Source organism: Heterocephalus glaber, unplaced genomic scaffold (assembly GCF_053883595.1).
Source record: "Heterocephalus glaber isolate CG9 unplaced genomic scaffold, H.glaber_assembly_v1.0 deba00001610, whole genome shotgun sequence".
Taxonomy (NCBI): Eukaryota; Metazoa; Chordata; class Mammalia; order Rodentia; family Bathyergidae; genus Heterocephalus; species Heterocephalus glaber.
Window position 1 is genome coordinate 28499925 of NW_028258381.1, and position 22438 is coordinate 28522362.

Here is a 22438-nt window from a genome sequence, read left to right on the forward strand (position 1 = left end):
AAAAATAAGAGCAAAAAAATAGTGGTGATTTTGAAAATAACAAAGCAAAGAAAAAAATGGAGGGCCTCCTTCAGGGTATATCTCTGCTGTCACAATAAACTACATGGGCAGCAGTGTGCATTTATAAGTCAATGAGTCTCAGTAAGCCAGTCACAGACCTGTGAGATTCAGGCAGATTTCTGGCTGCAAGTCCTAAGTTGAGTTCCCTGTCCTCCTGCAGGGTTAAACCCTGCAAAGTTTTATTATGGGTTCCAGCTGCCTTTCTCCTAAAGATAGTCCAGTTTCAAATGGGAGGTGATGATCCCTCCAACTTCTCTTCACTTTTCCAGTGGGCCTTAGTCTTTATCAGGGAGCCTGAGAGAAGCCCTCTCTCTGTTGTTTACTTCTGCAGCTCAGGACAATGGCCTTCATGTTCCCCTGTGCCTCTGTAGTGTGGAACCAGTTTCATAGCCAAGAGGCCAGAGGCGGGGGAGGGGGGGGCTGTTGTTGCAGGCGCCCACGCGGCTAAGCTGGCGGCTGGTGGGTGCCTGGGGGGGTCCTCACCGGCTCCTGGTCGCAAGTGGGCATATCCTGCCAGACAGAGCTGGGCTCAGTCAGCCTGGTGCACTCTGCCCGTGTGGCTCTCGAACTCAGAACATCTTTAGCCAAATTTTTAAAAAAGTGTTCAACAAAAAATGAAAACAAAGAAAAAGTATATAGAAGCCATTTTAAAGATCCTCCCATTAGTCAAATTGGGAAAAATTTTTGCATCAAAATAAATAATGACCCTTATTTACACTTTTGTTCCAATTTATTTCATTTAAAAGTATAGTCACAAGGTGCATCTATTCACCTATAAATGCTTCAAGTTTATCCTTCTTTATAGCAAAGTAGTACTCCACTGTATAAAAATACCACATCTTTTTTATCCATTCATCCATTGATGGACATTTGGGCTGTATAATAGATATTGGGAAATGGAAAGAAAATGTTCCAACCAGAAAGGGAACAAGGGAGGGGCGAGGGGAAAAAGAAGGAAAGGGGATAAAGAGAACAGAAGGAAAAAATCAAAACACAAATTTTGTAAATAAGCAGGGGAAGACGGGCTGAAGGGAGGGGAGGGGATTGGGGAAAAAAAAGAAGAATCAAGATATATTATGTACAGGTACAAATTCCCTATGATAAATGTGATCACTATGTATATCTAAAATGTACCAATAAAATTTTCAAAATAAAATATTCAAACAACAAAAAAGGATGAAGAAACCAAAAATTAAATAAGTAATGACAATTCAAGATTATAACCTATTGAATAAAATATGAGTCCATACTGATATAAACAAAGGAGAAGAGAAAGCTCTTCCTTGTAGTAGAGAGCTAACTAAAAAATATAGAAGGAATAGCGGAATTAGAAAGCAACTATTTACCAATATCATAATAGTAAACTCAGTCAGGAATCTTAAATATATGATAGGACTGGTAGATGAAAGTTTGAGGAGTCCCAGAATAGTTACATAGTGTCAGTGTACAACCCCACAAGATATCCTTAACTACAAAGGGTACAAAACTGTACCTACAATGGAGAAATCTGGCTAGCATGCCTTTCACTTAATGATCAAAGTTGTAACGGGAATAATCGGAGCATTTGCCTCCTAATACAATGCATCACAAAGAACTCAGCATCACTTTCTGAGATGTGACTGTGACAAGTATTTAAATCTTTGTATAACAGATATTGGGAAATGGGAAGAAAATGTTCAAATGGGAAGGGGAACAAGGGAGGAGATGGGGAGAAAGGAAGGAAAGGACAAAAAAAGGAGAAAATAGAAGGAAAAAATAGAAACAAAGCTTTTGTACATAGGGACAGGAGGGAACTTGAGGGGAGAGGGAGGAATGGGAAAAAGAGGCAGTATGTATCATATACAGATGCAAATTCCCTACAATGAGTATTATCATTACGTATGCCTAAAATGTACCAATAAATGTTTTCCTGTAAAAAAATAAATAAATCTATTCATAAGAAAACATATGAGAAATCCAAATGGGGACATTCAACTAAATAATTGACCTGCACTACAGAATTGCCAATGCCATGAGCTACAAAGAAAGCCTCAGATTTAAGGGGGCATGACAAGTGAATGCAATGCAGATTTTCCATTTTCTTATGCTGTAAAAGATATTACTGGAACACGTGACAAAACAACAATTTTGTCCCCAACAATATCAATATCAATAGGGCCTGCCAAAATAATAAACATCAGGAAAAGAAAAACTTGTATAAATATTTTTATACTAAATTTACTGAGACATCATGAGATTCATACAAATTACCTTTGGCCTTTACAATTACAAGAAGTGCTCAAAATGGTGGTCATTAGCTTCCAGACATTTATTAGTGCTGAAATGTGTATATATCTTTTTGGTAGACTCTGTATAATAGTATTATTTCAATGTTTATTTTCTGATTTTGGTAATTGTGCTACAGGTACATAACAAAATTCCTTGCTTTTATGAAATATATATTGAAACCAAGGCAAAGGGGCATCCCATGTCTGTAACTTGCTTTTATACAGTTCTATATAAAAAATGTAGATAGATTAGACAGATAAATGGTAAACAGGCAGATGCAGAAAGAAAAATGAGAAAGTATTTGTATATCCAAATACATGAGGGGAGGCGCCAGCTTCCTTGTTCTTTTTTTCATATCCAGAAAATAGAGGTTACAAGAGGTTAAATAACGTGGACAAAACTACACAAACAATAAAAATAGAATGGGGACTTCAACCCACATCTGTCTACTGAGCCTTCACCTTTCCGTCATGTAGTCTCATAAAAAGGTGATCCAGATATAACTACCATTATACAAAATACAAACTTTACACAGCTCAAACTGAACTATGCTTAATGACATAATGTCATTAATATCTATGGAATAATTTACAATTGTAATTTCTTATTAGTACATGTTTACAATACATAATGAGTACATTCATTGTGAGGAGTTGATACATGTACATACCGCATCTTAATCCTTTTTACTTCCCCTTCCTCTTCTTTCTCTTCCCTCTCCCTCCATCTCTAGATCCCCTCTCATCTGTATAAGGTCTATCTCCCTGTTCCCTATCATTTATCTTTTATTTTACTCTTTAAATTATTTATATTTTAGGCTTCTCACATAAGAGAAACTATGCAATATTTAACCTTGTGTCTGATTTAATTTACAGTTTTTAAAGGACTTTTATGAATTACATCTCAGACTCACTAGCAGCATATAAGAAAAGCAGAGTAGGGCCAGGGATCTACCCCAGTGGTTTCGCTGCCTGCTGCTCAAGCTCAAGGACCCGAGTTCTATCTCCAGTACCAAAAAAAAAAAAAGAAAGAAAAGCAGAGATTTATTCTCACCTTAGAAATGAGACATTTAGGCTCCAACTAGTGTAATGACTTCCCCAAGACCAAAGGCACTGTAATACAAGTCTCAGAATTTCAAGCTGATAAGTTTCAATTATGTTGCATATTTTCCATAAATTATAAGCAATTAATATTGATATCATAATTTTACCTATTTTATATTATCCCAACTGTGTATAACTAACGTGACATAATAGTATAATAAATGCTTAAAACAGTACCTATAACATACTAAGCACTCAAGATCTATTAGATGTTATATTATTTTTTATATAGCCAAATCAAATGTAAACTTTTCCTAGTAACATTTCTTACTACTTCTGTAATCCTCTTCACTGTGGAGAATTATTTCTATACTTAGGAATGTGGGCATAGGACTCAGATTCCTGGCTTTTACATTACAATGCATTTTCAATCCTAAATATCTTCAGGACCTACCCTTTGGAAGCTAAAAAGGATACAAATAAAGTACCTTTTTCTCTCCATCCTATTGTATCATCATTCATCATTTCCTTCGGGCCACAAACACCAAATGCTCTGGATCTGAGGCCTGAAATTTTTTTGCAGAAGTCAAAGGATAGTAAATATTTCATTCTTTTCAAGGTTTTTGATCTCTGTTTTAACTGCTCTACTCTGCTGTTGCACCACAAAAGTAGCCATAAACTACATATATGTAAACTAATGGACCTGACTATGCACCAATAAAACTGTTTCAAAATCAGACAGCTGGTCACATTTGACACATGGGCTCTTCAAGGCCTCTGTTCTAGAAAATTAAACTGGAGAACAGCAAGAAATCCAAGGAAATGCTGAAAGCGAGATGGTGAGAGAGATGGAAAAGGAAACATATTGGTGCTCCACTCTTACAGTACATAATCTGAGGGTCTTCTGTGTCTTGTGCTTTATTTCTGTTCTGTCTTCATCTCAGAGGTGTCTGGCCACACTGTCCATTGTTCTATGGTTTCCATGTAAGCTTGTTTGTCTTAGATATTGCAAAGCACAGGTGGTCAGTGATGGACCAAAAAGCTTATATCTGTTAACTTCCATGGTTTTATGTATGTAACAAATAGTTTGCATACAAGTAACAGACCAGAAATGGTGAAGGTAAAAGCAAAGGTTGTCCTATTCAAATAAGTAAAAGATGCATAAAAGAACTGAAGAAAAACACTGAACACTGTTGCTGGTATATAATTGATCCAGTGCACTTACAGATAAAAGACCTCAATAGTAATATTTTTCGTGATGGGGGAGTAGAAATATGTATGAGATGTGACTGCAAAATGTTTTTAAATTTTTTAAATTTATTGTAATAAAAAACACATTGCCATTATTTGCCCTCAAAATACTCCTCTTCACTTTAAACACACTTATTCCATTGTTTTTGTCACTTTCTGAGGTAGTTCTGGAAATCTTCTTTCCTGGGTGTCTTTAGTTGTACTGTTATGGCTGCCTTGATGTCCTGAATTGATTCAAAATATTTCCCCTTCATAGTCATTTTGACTTTGGGGAAGAGCCTGAAGTCACTGAGTGCCAGATCTGGTGAATAAAGTAGACAAGGACACACTGCCATGTTTTTTGGAGCCTGCCTTTCTGTCAGATGACACTTGGCAGCTAACATCAATTTCCATAACTTTTTCATTTTCCAAAGGTGAAATTCTGTACAGAATTTCCCTTCCTTCTCTCCATCCCAACTTGGCAACTACCACTGTTTCTGTCTCTATAAATTTGACTGCTCTAGGTACCTCATATAAGTAGAAACATACAATATTTGTCTTTTCATAACTGTCCTATTTCATTTAACATAATGTCTTCGAAGTTCATCCCTGTTGTAGCACGTCTTCAAATTTCCTTCCTTTTTAAAGCTGAATATTTCACTGCATGCACATATCACATTTTGCTTATTTGTTCACCCATCTATGGATACTTGGGTCACATTCACATTTTAGCTACTTTGAATAATGCTGCTATGAATAAGGCTGTACAAATCCTCATCAAGATCTTACTTTCAGCTCCTAGTTATACACACAGAAGTGGAACTGCTGGATCATGTGGTAATTCTTATGCTCACATCTCAATGCTGTTTTCCACAGTGGCAGCAGTATTTTTCCATTCCCACTAATAGTTCACAAGAGTTCTAATTTCTCCACATCCTCACCAACTCTTGTTATTTCCAGTTTTGGTAACAGCCATCCTCACATGTGTGAAGTGCCATTTCATATCTTATTTGTATTTCTCAAATGTCCAGTTGACCATCTTTTCACTCACTTGTCAGCCATTTATATATCTTCTTTGAAGAAGTATTTGCTCAAATCCTTTGCCCATTTTTGAACTGTGTTGTTTATTAGACTAGTCCTTTTCATAGCCAAATATGTTTGCCAAGTTTTTTTAACTTGGATTTTTTCACTTGATAAACTTTTGTGGGTTTTATGTTTTTTACAAGTGGGATTTCACTGATTACACAATTTGGTATTCTATCACTATCCCTGATCCTTCAGGATTCATGACTCCTACTCCACATACTTTTGATCTTTGTGACTGAATATACTATGATTCAAATAAAGAGAATAAAGTTGTAGTATTGTACTATTACTGGCTTGGAACATTTCCAAAAAATGGAAAAAATCATAAGCATTCATGAAATAAATGCTATCTAAACTTTATCTAACATCTGCTATTTGTCCTTTTAAGTATAAATTTTCTTCCTATCTAGCATTGCTTCTTTAAATTTGTGGACTTATTTCCAAGGCCTATTACCATAAGGGGAAACAATTTTGTTCTGATGACAGGGTTTTGGGATAGTGGCTAAATCCTGGCATGTTTATCCAGCACAATCTATGAAACATTCAATTTGTGACAGTCTTTAAATAACACTGCTTAGTCATCTTTTACCCTGTTGCTGATCCCTAATTCCCCAAAGATTTTTAAATTGAGAACTATTATAAGTTAGAAAGCAAATATGAATCAAACCAATTCTGTGGGTAAAGAACCATGTTCAATTTATGCCATATTTTTACACCCAGATTATCTCTTTGTTTCTAGAATTTTAGAGCATGCAGATAATAGCTCAATCTATTCAAGTCTTGAATTTCTCTACTATCAATCAATAACATAAGAAAAAAATCTGAGAACTGGAGTAGGTCACACATACATTTATGTGTAAAATTATGTACTGAGATGATACTCATTTGTACTTCTACAATTACACCCAGCAGAGGTCTTTTCAAAAGGGTGATTTTGACTCTTTTAATATGATGAGAGTCATTTTGTCCACGTTCCAGTCTGTTCACTTTCCTAACCCCACAGTTTCATACAGAGTTCCTAAGGAAAACTCCTAATATTCCTTATACCTAGTAATAACTCAGTATAATCTTTAAAGCGCTACTCACTACTGGGAAAATATATTTATTTTGAAATTAGGAATATGGAAAAATTATCCTTTTCACAAGGGTTTCAATAATTGAAGATGTATGTGAAATTAGACAAAATGCTTTTGTCATTAAATATTATTTTATTTTTTCATACTTAAAAACTTTGAAGACAGAAATCTCAGGTTTATTCTACTTAAAGTTATTCTTTTCTGCAGCCCTACACACACACACACACACACACACACACACACACACACATACACACACACAGATTATTACTGCTATGGTTTAGATAGAGAATGTCCCATCAAACCTTCATGGAATCATAGGCAAGCTATGGTTTAGATAGAGAATGTCCCATCAAACCTTCATGGAGTCATAGGCAAGCTTTTGGAAGATGACTGGATCATGGGGTGTTATACTCACCAACTGGTGAGTTCAGCAGCTGAGTACAGTATGCTGTTGGGAAGCGGGACCTGGTGGAAAGAGCTGGATCACTTTGGGGCTGACCTAGAGGGTATATCTCCTCCCCAGTTCCTCCCTTCTCTCTATACTTCCTGGCCACTGTGACCTGAGCAGCATTCCTCTGATATGCCCCTCTGCAATGCCACATGTGCCCTGGAGAGAACTGACCATGGTTTGTAACCCTAAGCCAAAATAAACCTCTCTTCCTTTAAATTATCAGTATTGGGTATCACGTCCCAGGGACAAGAAAATGACTAAGACACAGGCTGGGAATTTAGCTCAGTGGTGCCACTGCCTGCCTTCCAAGCGCAAGGTCCTGAGTTCCAACTCCGGTAACCAAAAAAAAAAAAAATGACTAAGACAGTTACCATAAGGTCACTCCTTTTTTGCCCAAACTTCTACACAGTTGCCCATTCTTCATCAAATCTAAACATAAAAATATACTTTTCTCTGAGTCTTTGGATGTGCACCCGTGAAGGCCATAAAATCTTGCTAAGTAGGGCCAGGGATTTAGCTCAGGGGTTCCAGCGCCTGTCTCGCAAGCACAAGGTCCCAAGTTCAATCCCTGGTACCAAAAAAAAAAAAAAAATGTAGGGCCGGGGATTTAGCTCAGTGGTTCCGGCGCCTGCCACACGAGCGCAAGGTCCTGAGTTCAATCCCCGGTACCAAAAAAAAGCAAACAAACAAAATCTTGCTAAGTCAATCTGTTATGTTTTTCTCTTGCTAACTTGTCTTCTGTTATAAAGGTGACAACCATGACCCATGATGGGTGACAAAAAGGTATTATGGCTTTCACCATTACACACACTCAAAGGAAAAAAGGAATGAGTAAAAGAAATATGGAAATTTTGATCCTGCATAAATTCTAGGGTGTATGTTATCCTTTACTCCTTGAAAAACATATTTCTTTAGGAAAGATCAAGGTAAAGAATATTCACACAGGACTCCTTACCTGCTTCAGATGAGGCTTCAAACCCAAAAAGAAGCCCTATGTGCAGAATAGCAATGCAGGAATGCTAAAAGATTATGAAGCCAGCTTTGCTGCCCTTAGATTATCATCCATTGAATCTCACTCAAGAAAAGGTAGAAAGGTAATAAGACCTTTAGCAAGGACTTCTTTGCAAAGAGTTGTTTGTATTATGCATCATTGCATCTTGGACATGCTACCTTTCCCTTACCTTCAGTTAAATTGAAAAAGAGTTGGATGTTTTAATGTTAAATTTGACTGAACTTTTTAATACTTTCAGTTAAATAATTAGAAAAAATTATATAGAAGTTGCCTGGGATTTTATCCACAACCAAGGAAATGGACAAACAGTATATACAAGTTTACAGAAGTAGTGTAAGAGAAAAGATAGTGTCTGCCTGTAACACATCTGTTAATATGTGCATAGTTAAAAAGAAATATTTGAAGATTAAAAAGGCTATGCTACTGGGAGCCAAAATAAAAGCATAAAGTCATTTCTGCAATCATTCCACAGCTACAGATGAAAGATAATCTGAGTCCTACCTCTAGGGGTTTTTTAAAACCCTATAGTCACAGTATATAGGAAAGTACTCTTCTCTTGTAGATATGGTGTCATTAGTAAATTATGAGTTTACTATGAAATGTAAATATGCCTAACCACATTTTTCTAGGAATCACTATGAAGTTGGACAGATAGCCACAGCATTCTGAAATTCTGAGGGAAAATATCCCTGATAGAAGCAGCAACAGAGACACTCATAATTTTTACCAGTAATTTTCTATTATTTTGGCTATGAGAGGTCCTTTCAATGTCAAAAGCTGTCATGTCCATATTTATTATCTATTCAATATGGAAATGGTGCTTAATGCCATGTGAATATCATCAGATGAACTAACCCAGATTACTATTTTTATTTTATTCTGGCAGTGCTAGAGATCGATTTTTTTTTTCTTTTGAGATGGAGTCTCACTATTTGGTCAGTCTGGTCTCAAATTCCTGGACTCAGAGGACCCTTTCGCCTCAGTCTTCCCTGATAGATAGGACCACAGGCCCACACGACCACCCAGCTTGGACTACTATTTTTAGAAAACAAAACAAAACCAAAAAACTTACAAACAAAACAAATAAAAACCTTACCTCTTAAGATTCCATTTGACTTAATTCTGATTTTTTCCCTTTATTCCCCCTATTCCTTCCTTCCTTTCTTCTTTCTTTTCTTCCTCCTTCATTTTCTCCTCCTTCCTTTCTTTCATTTCCATTTCTGTTGTCTTTCTTTTCCTTTTCAAAATTTCTCTGGATTTGTAGCACAGGCTGACCTCTACTTATTCTTTTTTAGATGTCTGGCTAGGGGTATAGGTGAGAGGTAAAGCACTTGCCAAGCATGAGGGAGGCTCTGTGTTCAAATCCAAGCATCACAAAATAAATAAAATAAAAGATGTAGTTTGAGTGCACACACACACACACACACACACACATACATATACAAACTCATCTCATAAGAGTACAACAGTGTACACAAAAGAGTACAAAACAACAGTGTTTTGTTCCTTGTTACACAATATGAACATGGAATACAGTGGCTAGATGTCTTATGTATTTTTGCTCATCCTCATTCTCTACAATTTATGCTGAAACACCACAGTGATCTTTAATAATCTAAAGAAATTTTATATTTAAGCTAGTGTCTGAAATACAAACATTATTTCAATATCCAATGTCAATAAGGAGTTGAGTCACCCAGGAATTGAGTCCTAGTACTGAAACCCCTTCCACCATCCCATGGCCGTTGCATACCTCTGCAGTGTCTCCTCAGACAGTCTGCTCTCAGTTTTCCAGACACATTGGTATTCCAGACACACTGGCTTTCTGTTATGTTCCCAAAAGTATCTGGATCTTTCCTACACCTCAGGGCCTTTGCACATACTATTCTCTCTGCCTGAATCATTTTTCCCGACTCATTACATACTAGCACCTTTTTATCCTTTAGGTCTGTTAAACATTACCACTCCAGAAAGGCTTTCCCTAAAAATCCTATTTACAACTCACATGTCCTCCTCTATTAATCTCATATTCTGTTTATTTCATAACAGCACAATTTATTAATACACAGCATACTGTATTTTTAAACATTTAATAGAATGACTTAAACACTGGTCTGTAAGCTCCTTAAAGGTGGAACTACATATGCAATGTTTCCCCTTAACATTGACATAGCCAGAAATATACACAAGTTCAAGAAATATTTGTTTGTGAGTGGGTGGAGATGCAGGGAAGGAAGGATAGAAGAAGGGAATTATTTGGACACTTATGGATTTTTTATTGTTGTTATTTCAGTTGTAAACTACAGAATAATAAATACATACCAGCAGGTCAAGTTATTCTGAAAATAGAAGTGAAGCCCTGTGTATAGCCCTCTCTTTCCTATGTTCCTCCTTCCTCACTCCAAGGGATAATCATTCTGTGGAATTTAATATCTTCATTACTATGTATATCTACATGTTAACCACATATGAGTGTGTTACTAAAAATATATACAATATTTTACATGATTTTAACTTTAAATAAATGGTGTTGTTCTGTATATCATCTTTTGTAACTTGATTTCCTCACTTTTATTTCTGAACTTGAAAAGTTTAAGAAACTTTCATTTTCTACAGGCACATACCTAGAAATAAAAATTCATCACAGGATAGACTCACATGCAACTTTGCAAGTGCTTGCCAACATGGGTGTACCAATCTGAAGTCCCACCAGCACTGGCCAAGTGTTCCCTTGCTACACTCATACTTTGTACGGTCAGATTTTTGAACATCTATCAAGCTCATGGGTGGGAAGTAGAATATTGTTTCTGTTTTAATTTGTATTGTCTAAAGACGTCTGAGACTGAATAATATATATTTATTTAAGGTTTCTTTTTTGGAGCTTGCTCATTTTTATTTTGAATTGGTTCTCTTTTTTCCTTTTTGACCTGAAAAGAATTTTTAATATTCTAGACATTAATCCTTTGTCAGTTTTATTGCAAGAGCCTGCTACTTATCTTCTTGCTTTTTATAGTACTTCTTGAAACATGAAGGTTTTTAATGTAATAAGTAGCCAAGTTTAATAAGTATCCAAGTCTGTCAATATTTTCTTTTGTAGTTTGCGCTTTTTGAGTATTGTGTACAAAATTTTTCCCTACCTTAAGGTCATGGAGACATTCTCCTGTATGTTTTCTAAAAATTTTTGAAGTCTTACTTTTTATATTTAGGGCTTAAATCTACCTAAAATATTATTTTAGTGTATGAAATAAACTAGAAGTTCAATTTCCTCTTTCTTCATAAAGATGACAAGCTTATTCCCATCATTTTTTGCACACCTCATTTTTAATGATCTGTAGTATAATCCACACAAAAATATCTCTATGTACATGCAGTCTGTGTCTGAACTCCCCATTCTATGACATTGGTCTATATCAATGTCCTTCTGCCAATACCATACTGTCTGAATAATTATTGTTTTATAAGATTTAATATCTAACTAGGTAAATCTACATACCATGTTCTTCTTAAAAATTATCTTTGCTATTCTTGTCCCTGTGTTTTAACATATGCTTTTATTTTCTTTCATAAATAGACCTCTTAGAATTTTTCTATTTAGATCTAAAGAGTGGGTCTAACTCTCTCAAAAATTCTCTCTGAAAATACAAAAATAAATGGTCAAAAGTTGCTCTTTAAAAATTAAAAGCATAGAGAGATATGGAGGGGTCACTTAAGGGAAAAAAACAGCCTTCTTAAAAAATATAAATATACCCCTTCAAAGATTCTATGTAGTGGTTCACAGGGAACTTTTTTCAAAAAGTAATTCCTAGTGAATAATAGCTTTTAAAACACTGCCCCCTAATGTGCATACGCAGCTTCCTCTGAAATGATAAGGGGACCTTACTAATAGAAATAATCAGATCCTTCCTCCCTTGAAATCAGTTTAACATTTTTGTCTTGCACACCAGATTTCATAGACTGAGGTGATTTCAATGACAAAACTGTCTGAGTGTGTGAAAGTAAATCTCCCAGCCATTCTACTATTACTCTCATTAGCAACAAGGCCAACATGTGAGAACAAGCAATTTGGGCTTAGACAGCACTCACAAGACAGCAATACCACTGAGAAACATCAGGAAGGTCTAGGATACCAATCATTACATGTGAAACTTTATACTGATATAATCAGTCTTATTACAAAATAAAAAGTAAATATTGATTACCAAGAATACCAAACTTCTATAAGAGATGAATTTTGCTTTATGTCCACATAAACTAATGATACGTAAGTGACTTTTCCTTCCAAAAGAATCTGCTGAAATTTAGACTTCCTGACTAATGAATTTGCTTATGACTTCCACAATTGCAAATATGATTAACAATAAATGAATGGTAAAGACAAAAATAATTTTGAAGTAGAGTTGTTCATTGTCTTGTAATCACAAAATCCATGTCAGCACTTGTATAAGTATGGAAAGCACTGAATCACTTAATACCAAGTCAAAAAGCCTAAATTTAAGCCCATCTGCTATTAAATAGCCATGTGACCTTAGGTCCCTTGGACCTTCTGGCTTGTTCCCTTATCAGGAAATAAATAAAAATGAACTGTATGGATGTTATTCTAAAGACTGTCAGGATGTGGGGATGGAGGGAATAACAGAATAACGAGAGGTGCTTTTTCAGACTACATATGTCTATTGCTATTGCTAGAAATCATATGATCCAGCCAGCAATGATGACACATGCCTATAATTTCAGCTATGGGGTGGCTGAGGCAAGAGGATCCCCGGAAGATATGCAGAGTGGACTGGGCTCCCAATCCACAACTTGGAGCTAAACCTAACCAGTGGGCATCAGCCAAATCCCAGCTGACCACATACATAAGAAAGAGAAATAAATATTTCTTTTCATATAAGATGTTCATATTTGTTGTCTATATAGCATTTTATGGTAATAGGATATTTCAGAAAATAATAATTTACCTATATGAATATTTTAGACCTCAATGTTTCTGTTGGATTTTGAGATTCTAAGGAAAAAAATCTCTCCTGTCACATATATATAAAACTGGTTATTAAAAAAAGCTGTGTTTACAAATCTATAAAACAGTTCATCTAAAAAGAGTCAAATCTAGAGAAAAAGAGTTATCAACCATGTAGAGAACTTGTCTCTCAACTTTATCTAGTATAGAGATTAATGACCAGACAGCTTTTCATCCTATCTAAAATACCATGCAAACATTGTCCTTACGGCTGAATTTATTAAGATAACCATCACAAAATATTACACTGTGAAAGGCAAAGTATTCAAATATCTCAATTAACCTGAATGCACAGAAATAGGTGTATTTTCATCATTATTTTATGAATACTAAATATTTTAACAAAATATTTTGTGGCTTTTTGCACTAAAGCAAGATTTTCAGGAATCTATTATAAATTTACTGAAACTTAAGGGGTAAAGTTTTTTTCTTAGTTTCTTTTTCAATCTTTTTAAATGTACTAGTTCCTCTCCTGGCCTTAGGAAAAGGCCCAAGATAAAAGATCTATGACAGTAATTGAATACTTACTTCATGGTATAAGCTCTTTTTGTACCTTAAAGCAATTATCATTGTATAGTGATATGGATAAACTGTAGAAGAAATAACAAACTAGGCCAAGTATTCACTCACCCCAGGTATGCTCTGGAAGTTTCTCTGGAAAATGTAAGCATAAGCTTTACCATTGATTCTTATCCATAAAAAGTGGAATGCAGAGAAAATGGCAGCTATTTAAAATTCTTTACTCAGGTTCAGATTATGCATTCATTGATTCAAGAAACTCTTGCTGAACCACTACCATCTGAATGGAAGTGGGAATAGAACAAGAGCCTACAGGGAAACAAGAGATAAGCAAGGAAAGAGAAAAATGCAAAATATGGACCAAAACACTCAACCCAGTCTCCTGGGATTAAGAGGCAATGATACCCAAGCTGAGCTCTAAAGGGAAATGAAAGAGCAAACAGAAGTGGCAGGAGAACCATGCTCTGAGCAATGGGAACATATGTGATGGCTTAGAAATGAGAGAAAGCAGAGAAAATTTACAACACACCAGTATGCTTTTTGCCTTTGTGGATACACTGTCTATGGTTTTAACCTTAAGCTGTCTTTGAAAATAAGTAATTTGTGTGCTTGGCTTCTAGGAGGTTCTCATCCTACTTTACTGACAAATCCTTTTCAATGTACTTCCCTGTATTGTAGTTATCACCCAAACATCTAGTCATTAGAGTGCCCTAGGCTCAACCCAATGGAGTCTCTTTGTTCTGTCTGTACTCACTCTCAAATGATCTCACCCAGGCTTCATATTTACTCCTAACTATAAAATTTCCAATCTCCTATGAACTCTTGACTCTTAATTCCAATCCTGTTTTCTACTTCTCCACTTGAATAGGCAACTCAAGCAAGACGAATTCAAAACCTGACTCTTGATATTTACCCCACAAAATCTCCTTTCCAGCATTTCTTATCTCAGGAAATAGTAATTCTATTCTTTGAATTGCTCAGGCAAAACTGAAAGCAGCATCTTTAATCTCTCTTTCACTGATGCTCATCTGTAAACCATCTGCAAATCCTATGCACTTTATCTGGAAAACATTCAGAATTCGTCACTCTCCAACTGCCTCCATCACTACTACTCTAACTCAAGCCACCAGTATGTCTAACCGGGAAAATTTCAACAGCTTCATAATTGTGCTTCTGCTTCCACCTTTGTCCTCTATACTGTAGAGTCCATAGTCCATTCTCAACACAATGGCTAGAGAGATCCCTTAAAAAGGTCAGATTGTATCATTCTTCTGTTCACAATCCTCCATTAGTTTACAATCCCACTTACAGTAAAACCAGAAAACACGTTTTTGTGATCTTAATAATCTACATCTCTCTGATTTTATTCCCATTACCTTGCTCACTCTGCTTCAGCCATACTGGCATTGCAGGTCCTCAACCATGCCCAGAACACTCTTAATGCAGGTCTTTTGTACTTGGTGTTCAACCTTCTGAAATCCTCTTTGGCAATACCTATGTGGCTCATTCCTTTACTTCATTCAAGTCTCCACTCAAATTTCACCTTTACAATGAAGCCACCTCTCAACTTCTGATACAAAATAGTTAATCTTTGCCCTGCTTTATTTTTCTCTCTAACTCTTATCTCTTCTACACCCAATGACTATAACCTAGAATATAAGTCTCCCAGAAAGAACAGGTGTGTTTTAGTCACTCCTGCAACCAGAACCATAAAATGCTGCCTGGCAGATCATAGGCCAGAAGTAGACCTTTGAAAGATGAATCAATAAGAACTAAAAATATTATGAATTTTTGTGACAAAACTATTAATATAATTTTCTATTTTAAGTAAAAGTCACCTGTCTATATTGCAACCTAATTAACTGGTATTTATAAAATATGTAAAAATAACACTAAATACTTTTTCCCCCAATAACCTAAAGACACACCCACATACCCATATACCCACACAAGAGTCAATGGCAAAGGTTGAGCACTAAGAAGACTTTACCGCATTCTTTTCCTTCCCTTGACTTGGTACTTGCAAATATATGGAGAGGATAGGTTGAGTTTCTATGTCATCTTAAAGCCAATTAACATTTCACCTGTAATTCATCTGTATTAACAACAGTACTTTGCAAATATTTATAAAACACCAATATAGAACACTGGTAAAACTATGGACAGATAATTCAAAGAAGAAATACAAACAGCCAATGCATTTACGAAAATGTCCATTTAGGTTAACATTCCTTAATACGTAAATGTTTCACATGCTAAATGTTTGGAAAAGGGAAAGCACAATCGCATCAAGAAATCCAACACCAGCAAGAAGTTTCTTTCTTTTTTTGTTTTTCCTCCTTCCCTTTTATTGGTACATTTTAGGTATACAATTCGTTTACATTTATCATTGGGTGTTTGTACCTGCACATGATGTATCTTGGTTCTTATTTTTTTCCCCATTACCTGTGCGCCCTTCACCCCCTCCACCCTTCCCTATTTACATAGATTTCATTTGCTTTTTTTTTTCTTTTCTCATAGCTTTTCCTTTCCCTCTTTTCCTTTCCCCTTCCCCTCCCTTCACTCCTTCGTCTTTAGAAATCAACAAATAACAAATGCTGGTGGGGGTGTGGGGAGGAAGGAACCCTTCTCCATTGTTGGTGGGAGTGCAGACTGGTGTGACCACTGCAGAAATCAATACGGAGATACCTCAAAGAACTAGGGCTGGAGGTCCCGTTTGACCCAGCTATCCCCCTGCTGGGTATCTTACCAAAAGAATTAAAAGAATCATACCACAGAGATATATGTGCACCCATGTTCATAGCGGCACAGTTTGTAATAGCTAAAGCTTGGAAGCAGCCCAAGTGCCCATCAACTGGAAACTGGATAAAGAAGATGTGGGTTTTTTATAAAATGGAGTACTACTCAGCCATAAAGAATGAAAAACTATAGAGTCATTTATAGCTAAATGGATGCATATCAAGGCCATGCTCTTAAGTGAAATAAATAGGACACATGTGTAAATACCGAATAGTTACTGTAGTGTGAGAAACTGATAGTGTGAACAAGGGTTCAAATGATTAAAATCCAAAGAAGTTTCTTATAGAAGCAAGAAAATGCAGAACCTGGAATTCCTATTCACTGAGCTGGGTGCAGAGTTGAAATACCTGTGATGGAGCAATAGACGATATGAGGAGCAACCTTGTCTACATCTTCATATCCCAGACCCATGGCAGTCAGTTTTCCAGGGACATAGTTTTCCACAAATACATCACAAACAGTTGCAAGCTGAAGGAAGAGGTAAAGATGAATCAGACTTCTTTAGGGACTTTACAACTTTCAACAACTTTCCCACGTGACAGAATTTCAATTTCAATAAACACATTGATTCTCACTTTGTGGCAGTTAAGAAAAATCACAGGAGAGATGAAGTAGATACAGATAAACATAAAAGCCTGGGTCAATTACTTGACACATTACGGTCAGTAAAACAGTGGCTACTAAATTTTACATAAAAACATGGTGCAATAGATTCTGCTTCCTTTGAATATTAGAAATTTTTAGGCTACATGGTCTGTCCAAATCTATTCTCAAAAGTATATGTAAAAAATTAAAATATAAGTACATAAAACATAGGAAAACATCTTTTGAAACCTTTACAAAATATCTAAATTCAATGTCATCACTACTCTCCATCCCTATTATGACATTCCTCATTACAACATGCACTTAACATATATAAACATGATTCTGAAAATGCCTTCATACTTTTAAAATGCATTCCTTCCAAAGAGTTTTAAACATCTTTAATGAGCCACTGCTTTGTTTAGTCTTGTTTTTCAAACTCAACATCATGCCCACTGAACCAGTAATTATCAAAAACAGGACCCAGATTTTGATTGTCAGAGCAATGCCATAGAAATTAGAGGACAATGAACTAATGTAAACCTTAATCTTAATTTTTTCAAAATCTTAATTGTGACTAAATACCTTTCAAAGTCATTTTTAAAGTCATAACAAAAATGATACTAGATCACCCAGAGAAATCCATTATGATAATTTTTTAATAGATCCAGATGCCTAATAACTACTCAATAAAGGGCTAGGAATATGGCTCAGTGGTTGAATGCTTGCCTAGCATGCACAGGCCCTAAGTTGATATCAGTCCTACAGAAAAAATAATTTTTATTGACATAGATTTTAGAAATATTCACATGCATACAACCTAACATAATAAGACTCTATATCAGGAGTGGGCAAACTTTTTCTACCAAGTTACAATAAATATTTTAGGCCACATATGTTTTCTGTCACATATTTTGCTTTATTTTTTCTTAAATAATCTTTAAAAGTGTAAAACTTAATCCTAATCCATAGACTATACAAAACCTAGCCTGACTTGGGTCACATAGTCTACCAACCTCTGCTGTAAATGGACATGGTTGAATTAATATAAGCTTTAGATACAAACATGTAAATAAACTGAGTGTCTGTTATTGTGTCACTACACGTGAAACAGATACATGGAATTGGCAGACAACAAAACTGGGGGCCAAGGTAGCTCTTAGGAAGCATATCAAGGAGAGAAACTCATCCACCAGAGCTCTTAAAACAGAGGCACTAGAGCCCCAGGTGACCACCTCTCAGGAGGGCATGATAAATAAATTAAGAAATAGTACAAAGCCCAAAATTCAATCCTCAGGAAGACACACAAAGGAAAAAAGAAAGAAAGAGGACAATGTTTTAGTTCATTTCTTATGGCTATAACAAAATACCTGAGGTTCAGTAATGCATAAATGAAAAAAGAAAGGAGGTTTAGGACTGAGATTATAGCTCAGTAGTAGAGAGCTTGCCTAGACATACAAGGGCCTGGGATTAATCCCCAGGACTGCATTAAAGAGACAGTTTATATACCTCACAATTTTAGAGGTTGACGAGCATAGCACCAGGATCAGCTCTGCTCTGGTGAAGATCTAGCAAACAGTATCACAGTGGCAAAAATATATGCTGGAGGGATCACACAGTGAGTTGGGAAGCCAGAAAGTAGAGAGGAGGTCAGGCTTGCTCTTTTCTAACAACTCCTGCAATGAGAACAACCAGGATCCCACAAGAACTACCTTAATCCCTTCTGAGGACTGCATCCTAATGACCTAATCACTTTACACTAGGCTTTACCTCTTAAAGGTTCCACCACCTCCCAACATGCTCACATACGGAGGACCAAACTTCCAACACATGAACTGACTGGAACACACTCACACCCTATCTAAACAACAGCAAAGACAGAAAAGTTGCACATGTGTACCTCAAATTTCAAGCAATACATGATCCCTTTCCAAACTGCAGAAGCCAACTAACAATTGAGCTGGTTCTCCTATGGACTACTCAATGCAGTATACTCCACCATAAGTCTCATTAGAAGTATTAATTTACTGTTAACAATTGTACCAAGCATTGCTTGTAGAACTGGAGGATAAGTGTTAGTACTAAATAAAACACAAACTTCAGTTATGCTGTAATTTATTCCACAAATTTTTTCTGAAGCACTATCTGCCATTTCTATAGCACTCTTTCAGGTACAAAAGAAAACAAGCTATATCATATCTAGGTTTCTATGTTAGTCAACTCTGTGTGGTACATGATGTAGTACCTTCTTTAAATGGCTTTAAATATTTTTAATTTTAAATTCCCTATGAGAGGTCTCTCAAAAAGTTAAACATGTAATTATTATATGGCCCAGAAATGCCACTCCTAAAATATAGACAACCAGAGATTCAGATACTTGTATGCAAATGTTCATAGCAGCATTATTCATAACAGCTAAAAAGTAGAAACAACTCAAGTGTCCATGAACCGATCTAAGTTATTCAGCTATAAACAGGAATGAAGCTCTGATACATGTTACAACATGAATAAACCTTCAAAATACTATATTAAGTGAAAATTGCCAAACATAAAAGTACAAATATTCTGTGAGTCCACTTACATATAAAAGAGAAAGTGGAAAGCCAAATGTGCTTGTGCACACCTGAAATCTCAGCACTCAGAAGGCTGAACCATGAGGATCACTGACAGCTCAAGGCCAGCCTGGGCGACATAATGAGTTCAAGGCCAGCCTGGGCTACATAGCAAGACACTGCCTCAAAAAGAAAAAAGAAGATAGGCAAATTCATACAGATAGAAAGTTGATTGCAGATTACTAGAGAATAATGGAAGAGGAAGTGAAGATTTACTGCTTAAAAAACACAAAGTTTTGTTTGGGGTGATGAAAATATTTCAAAAATAAATAGTAGTGGTGGTTGTACACATTGTAAATATAATTAATGCCACTGAAGTGAATGCTTATAAAACAAAAATTTTTATTTGCATATATTTTACCATAATCAAAAAAGTTTTAAACCATGTGAAGTATCTGCATTTTTCAATTTCTATAAAATCCTAGGTCACATCTCAATTCACACAAAGTATTCAAGTAGACCATAAATTTGATGTTTTGATGAAAAAAGAAAATAAATGTAATAAAAAGTTATGCTAATAGAAAACTATTCCAAATATATTAAATAAGAGAATAGCATATTTCATGCTTTTTTCTAATAATTAGTTATGCTAATAGAGAAGTATTCAAAACATACTAAGTAACAAAAAAGTAGATTATATGCAAACAGTCTATATGATATTTTCTGATATCTTGGAGATAAGAATATAAGATGTAAGACAGAGTTTGATGTGATATATAAAAATGTTAATCTTTTTGCCCATTATGCTATAGGTAGGATGTTAAGTATCCCCCAAACACCTATGTATTGGAAGGCTCAGTGTTCAGGAAGGCAGGAGCTATCAAGAAGTGGTGGATCCTGTAAGGGACAGGGCCAAGTGGGAGGTCTTTAGGTCATTGTAGGTATGCCCAGAAAAGAGATAGTAAAACCCAACCCATTTCTCTTCCTTTCTTTTACTTCCTAGCCACAAAGTGAGCAGTTTTGCTCACCATGCACTCCCACCATGATGTGTCGCCTTACCCAAAGCAAGACAGCCAATAGATCATAGACTGAAACCTCTAAAACTATGGGCAGAAATAAACCTTTTCTCTTCATAAATTGATTATATCACATATTTGTTATAGTAATGAAAAGCTGATTAATACACCCATGAACAGGTATTGCTTGTATAATTTTAAAACTTTAAAAACTAAGAAGAGCTGTGCTCAGAGAGTATTATATTATCTGGCCATACAGTGTTTTAAGAAAAATGTGGACTACAGATTTCCACTGATAAAGATGCCCACTATTTGTTTATGATTATCCAAGAGTGCATATTGCTCATTGTAATATTTATTGCTAAAATATCCCTAGAAGAGGGAATATGGAAGAAATTACTCTTTCCCTATTTATATTTATGTAAATAAATATATATTAACCACTCATGAGATAATGATGCTTAGTGAGTCTGCCATCTGGGATACTCTCTCTCTTTTCCAGGATAATCACTCACTTCAAAATTATGTATGTTTCCTATACATTCATAAAAATTCTAAATGGAGCAGTGCTGAAATCCAAGCTGTCAGAATACTCCCTCTGAATGGATATATGTGTGTAAATCAGGACACTAGCTATTCTGGCACCATCATTACTCATACTGTCTATAAGTAGAATACAAACCAACTGCCTGGGTGTAGACCAAATATTTACTGCATTTCCTTAATGCAGAAATAAAAAGAAATAGTGAAAACATAGTGAGGGAGGAAAAAAGATTTGTTTTTAATTACTAGTAATCACCTCTTCTTTATCGAGGTACTCACAAATCACCTACTAATCTATTCTAGAGTCTTGCCCAGAATAAAAAGTATAATTTTTGTATGAGTTTTAGGACCTCCCTCCATCTTTTTTCTTTTAGAAAGAGAAAAATCTTCCTTCCAGTCACATAGCAAATAAGATCTAAAATAAATCTGAACTACACAGTACCTAATTATGAGTTTGTCTCTAGATATAATTTAGAAACAGACTGGATCAGCAAGACAGAAAATGTAGGGGTAAGAAATGATACTAAAAATAAGAAATGATACTAATTTAACCACATTTATAAATAATCATAAAACAAGTCGTTTTAGTAACATGCATATATTGTGCAAATCTATGGGTTTTACTGTGACACTTCTATATCACACATTGGTCATGTCTACCCTCCCTTCTACCCTCTCTTCTTGCTCCTCTCCCCACCTCCCCCAGCTTCCTTCCAATTCCCTAGGAGTCTCTTCTGCTTTCATTTCATCTATAAAATAAGATTTTTAAATATTCTGTACTTATTCATAGGAAAAGTATTCTGAACAATTTAAGAGCAAAGTCTCATGATATTTTCTACTTATTTTTAAATAATTCAAACACACACTTACATAGCCTAGATGTGTGAGTGTATGTGTGTAAACAGACAAATATAGCCAAATGCTAAAAATGCAGGGTGAATGAAAGTTCATTATTCTTTCAATTTTACTGTATGTTTTAAATTTTCATAATAAAATGCTGGAAGGCAACAAAACTCATGATTTTTATATGCTCATGCATTATATGGGCTCACTATAATATATATCCATAATCGGGATATTGTGGCTGTCTACTAATTAACATACAGAACTATTTAAAATACAGGATGACATATACTTGAAAACTATCATATAATATTGCCATGAAAATACCAGGCTCC

At 35.5% G+C, this 22438-nt stretch overlaps 1 protein-coding gene across 1 annotated transcript in view; it reads right to left on the reverse strand.

Annotated features, from left to right (window-relative positions):
* Sugct (succinyl-CoA:glutarate-CoA transferase) overlaps window positions 1–22438 on the reverse strand; it is a 743994-nt gene that overhangs the window by 685000 nt on the left and 36556 nt on the right. The window contains exon 6 of the mRNA XM_004840252.4: window positions 16912–17032. Within this exon, the coding sequence (XP_004840309.1) occupies window positions 16912–17032 (121 nt within the window). The remainder of the gene's footprint in view (window positions 1–16911; window positions 17033–22438) is intronic.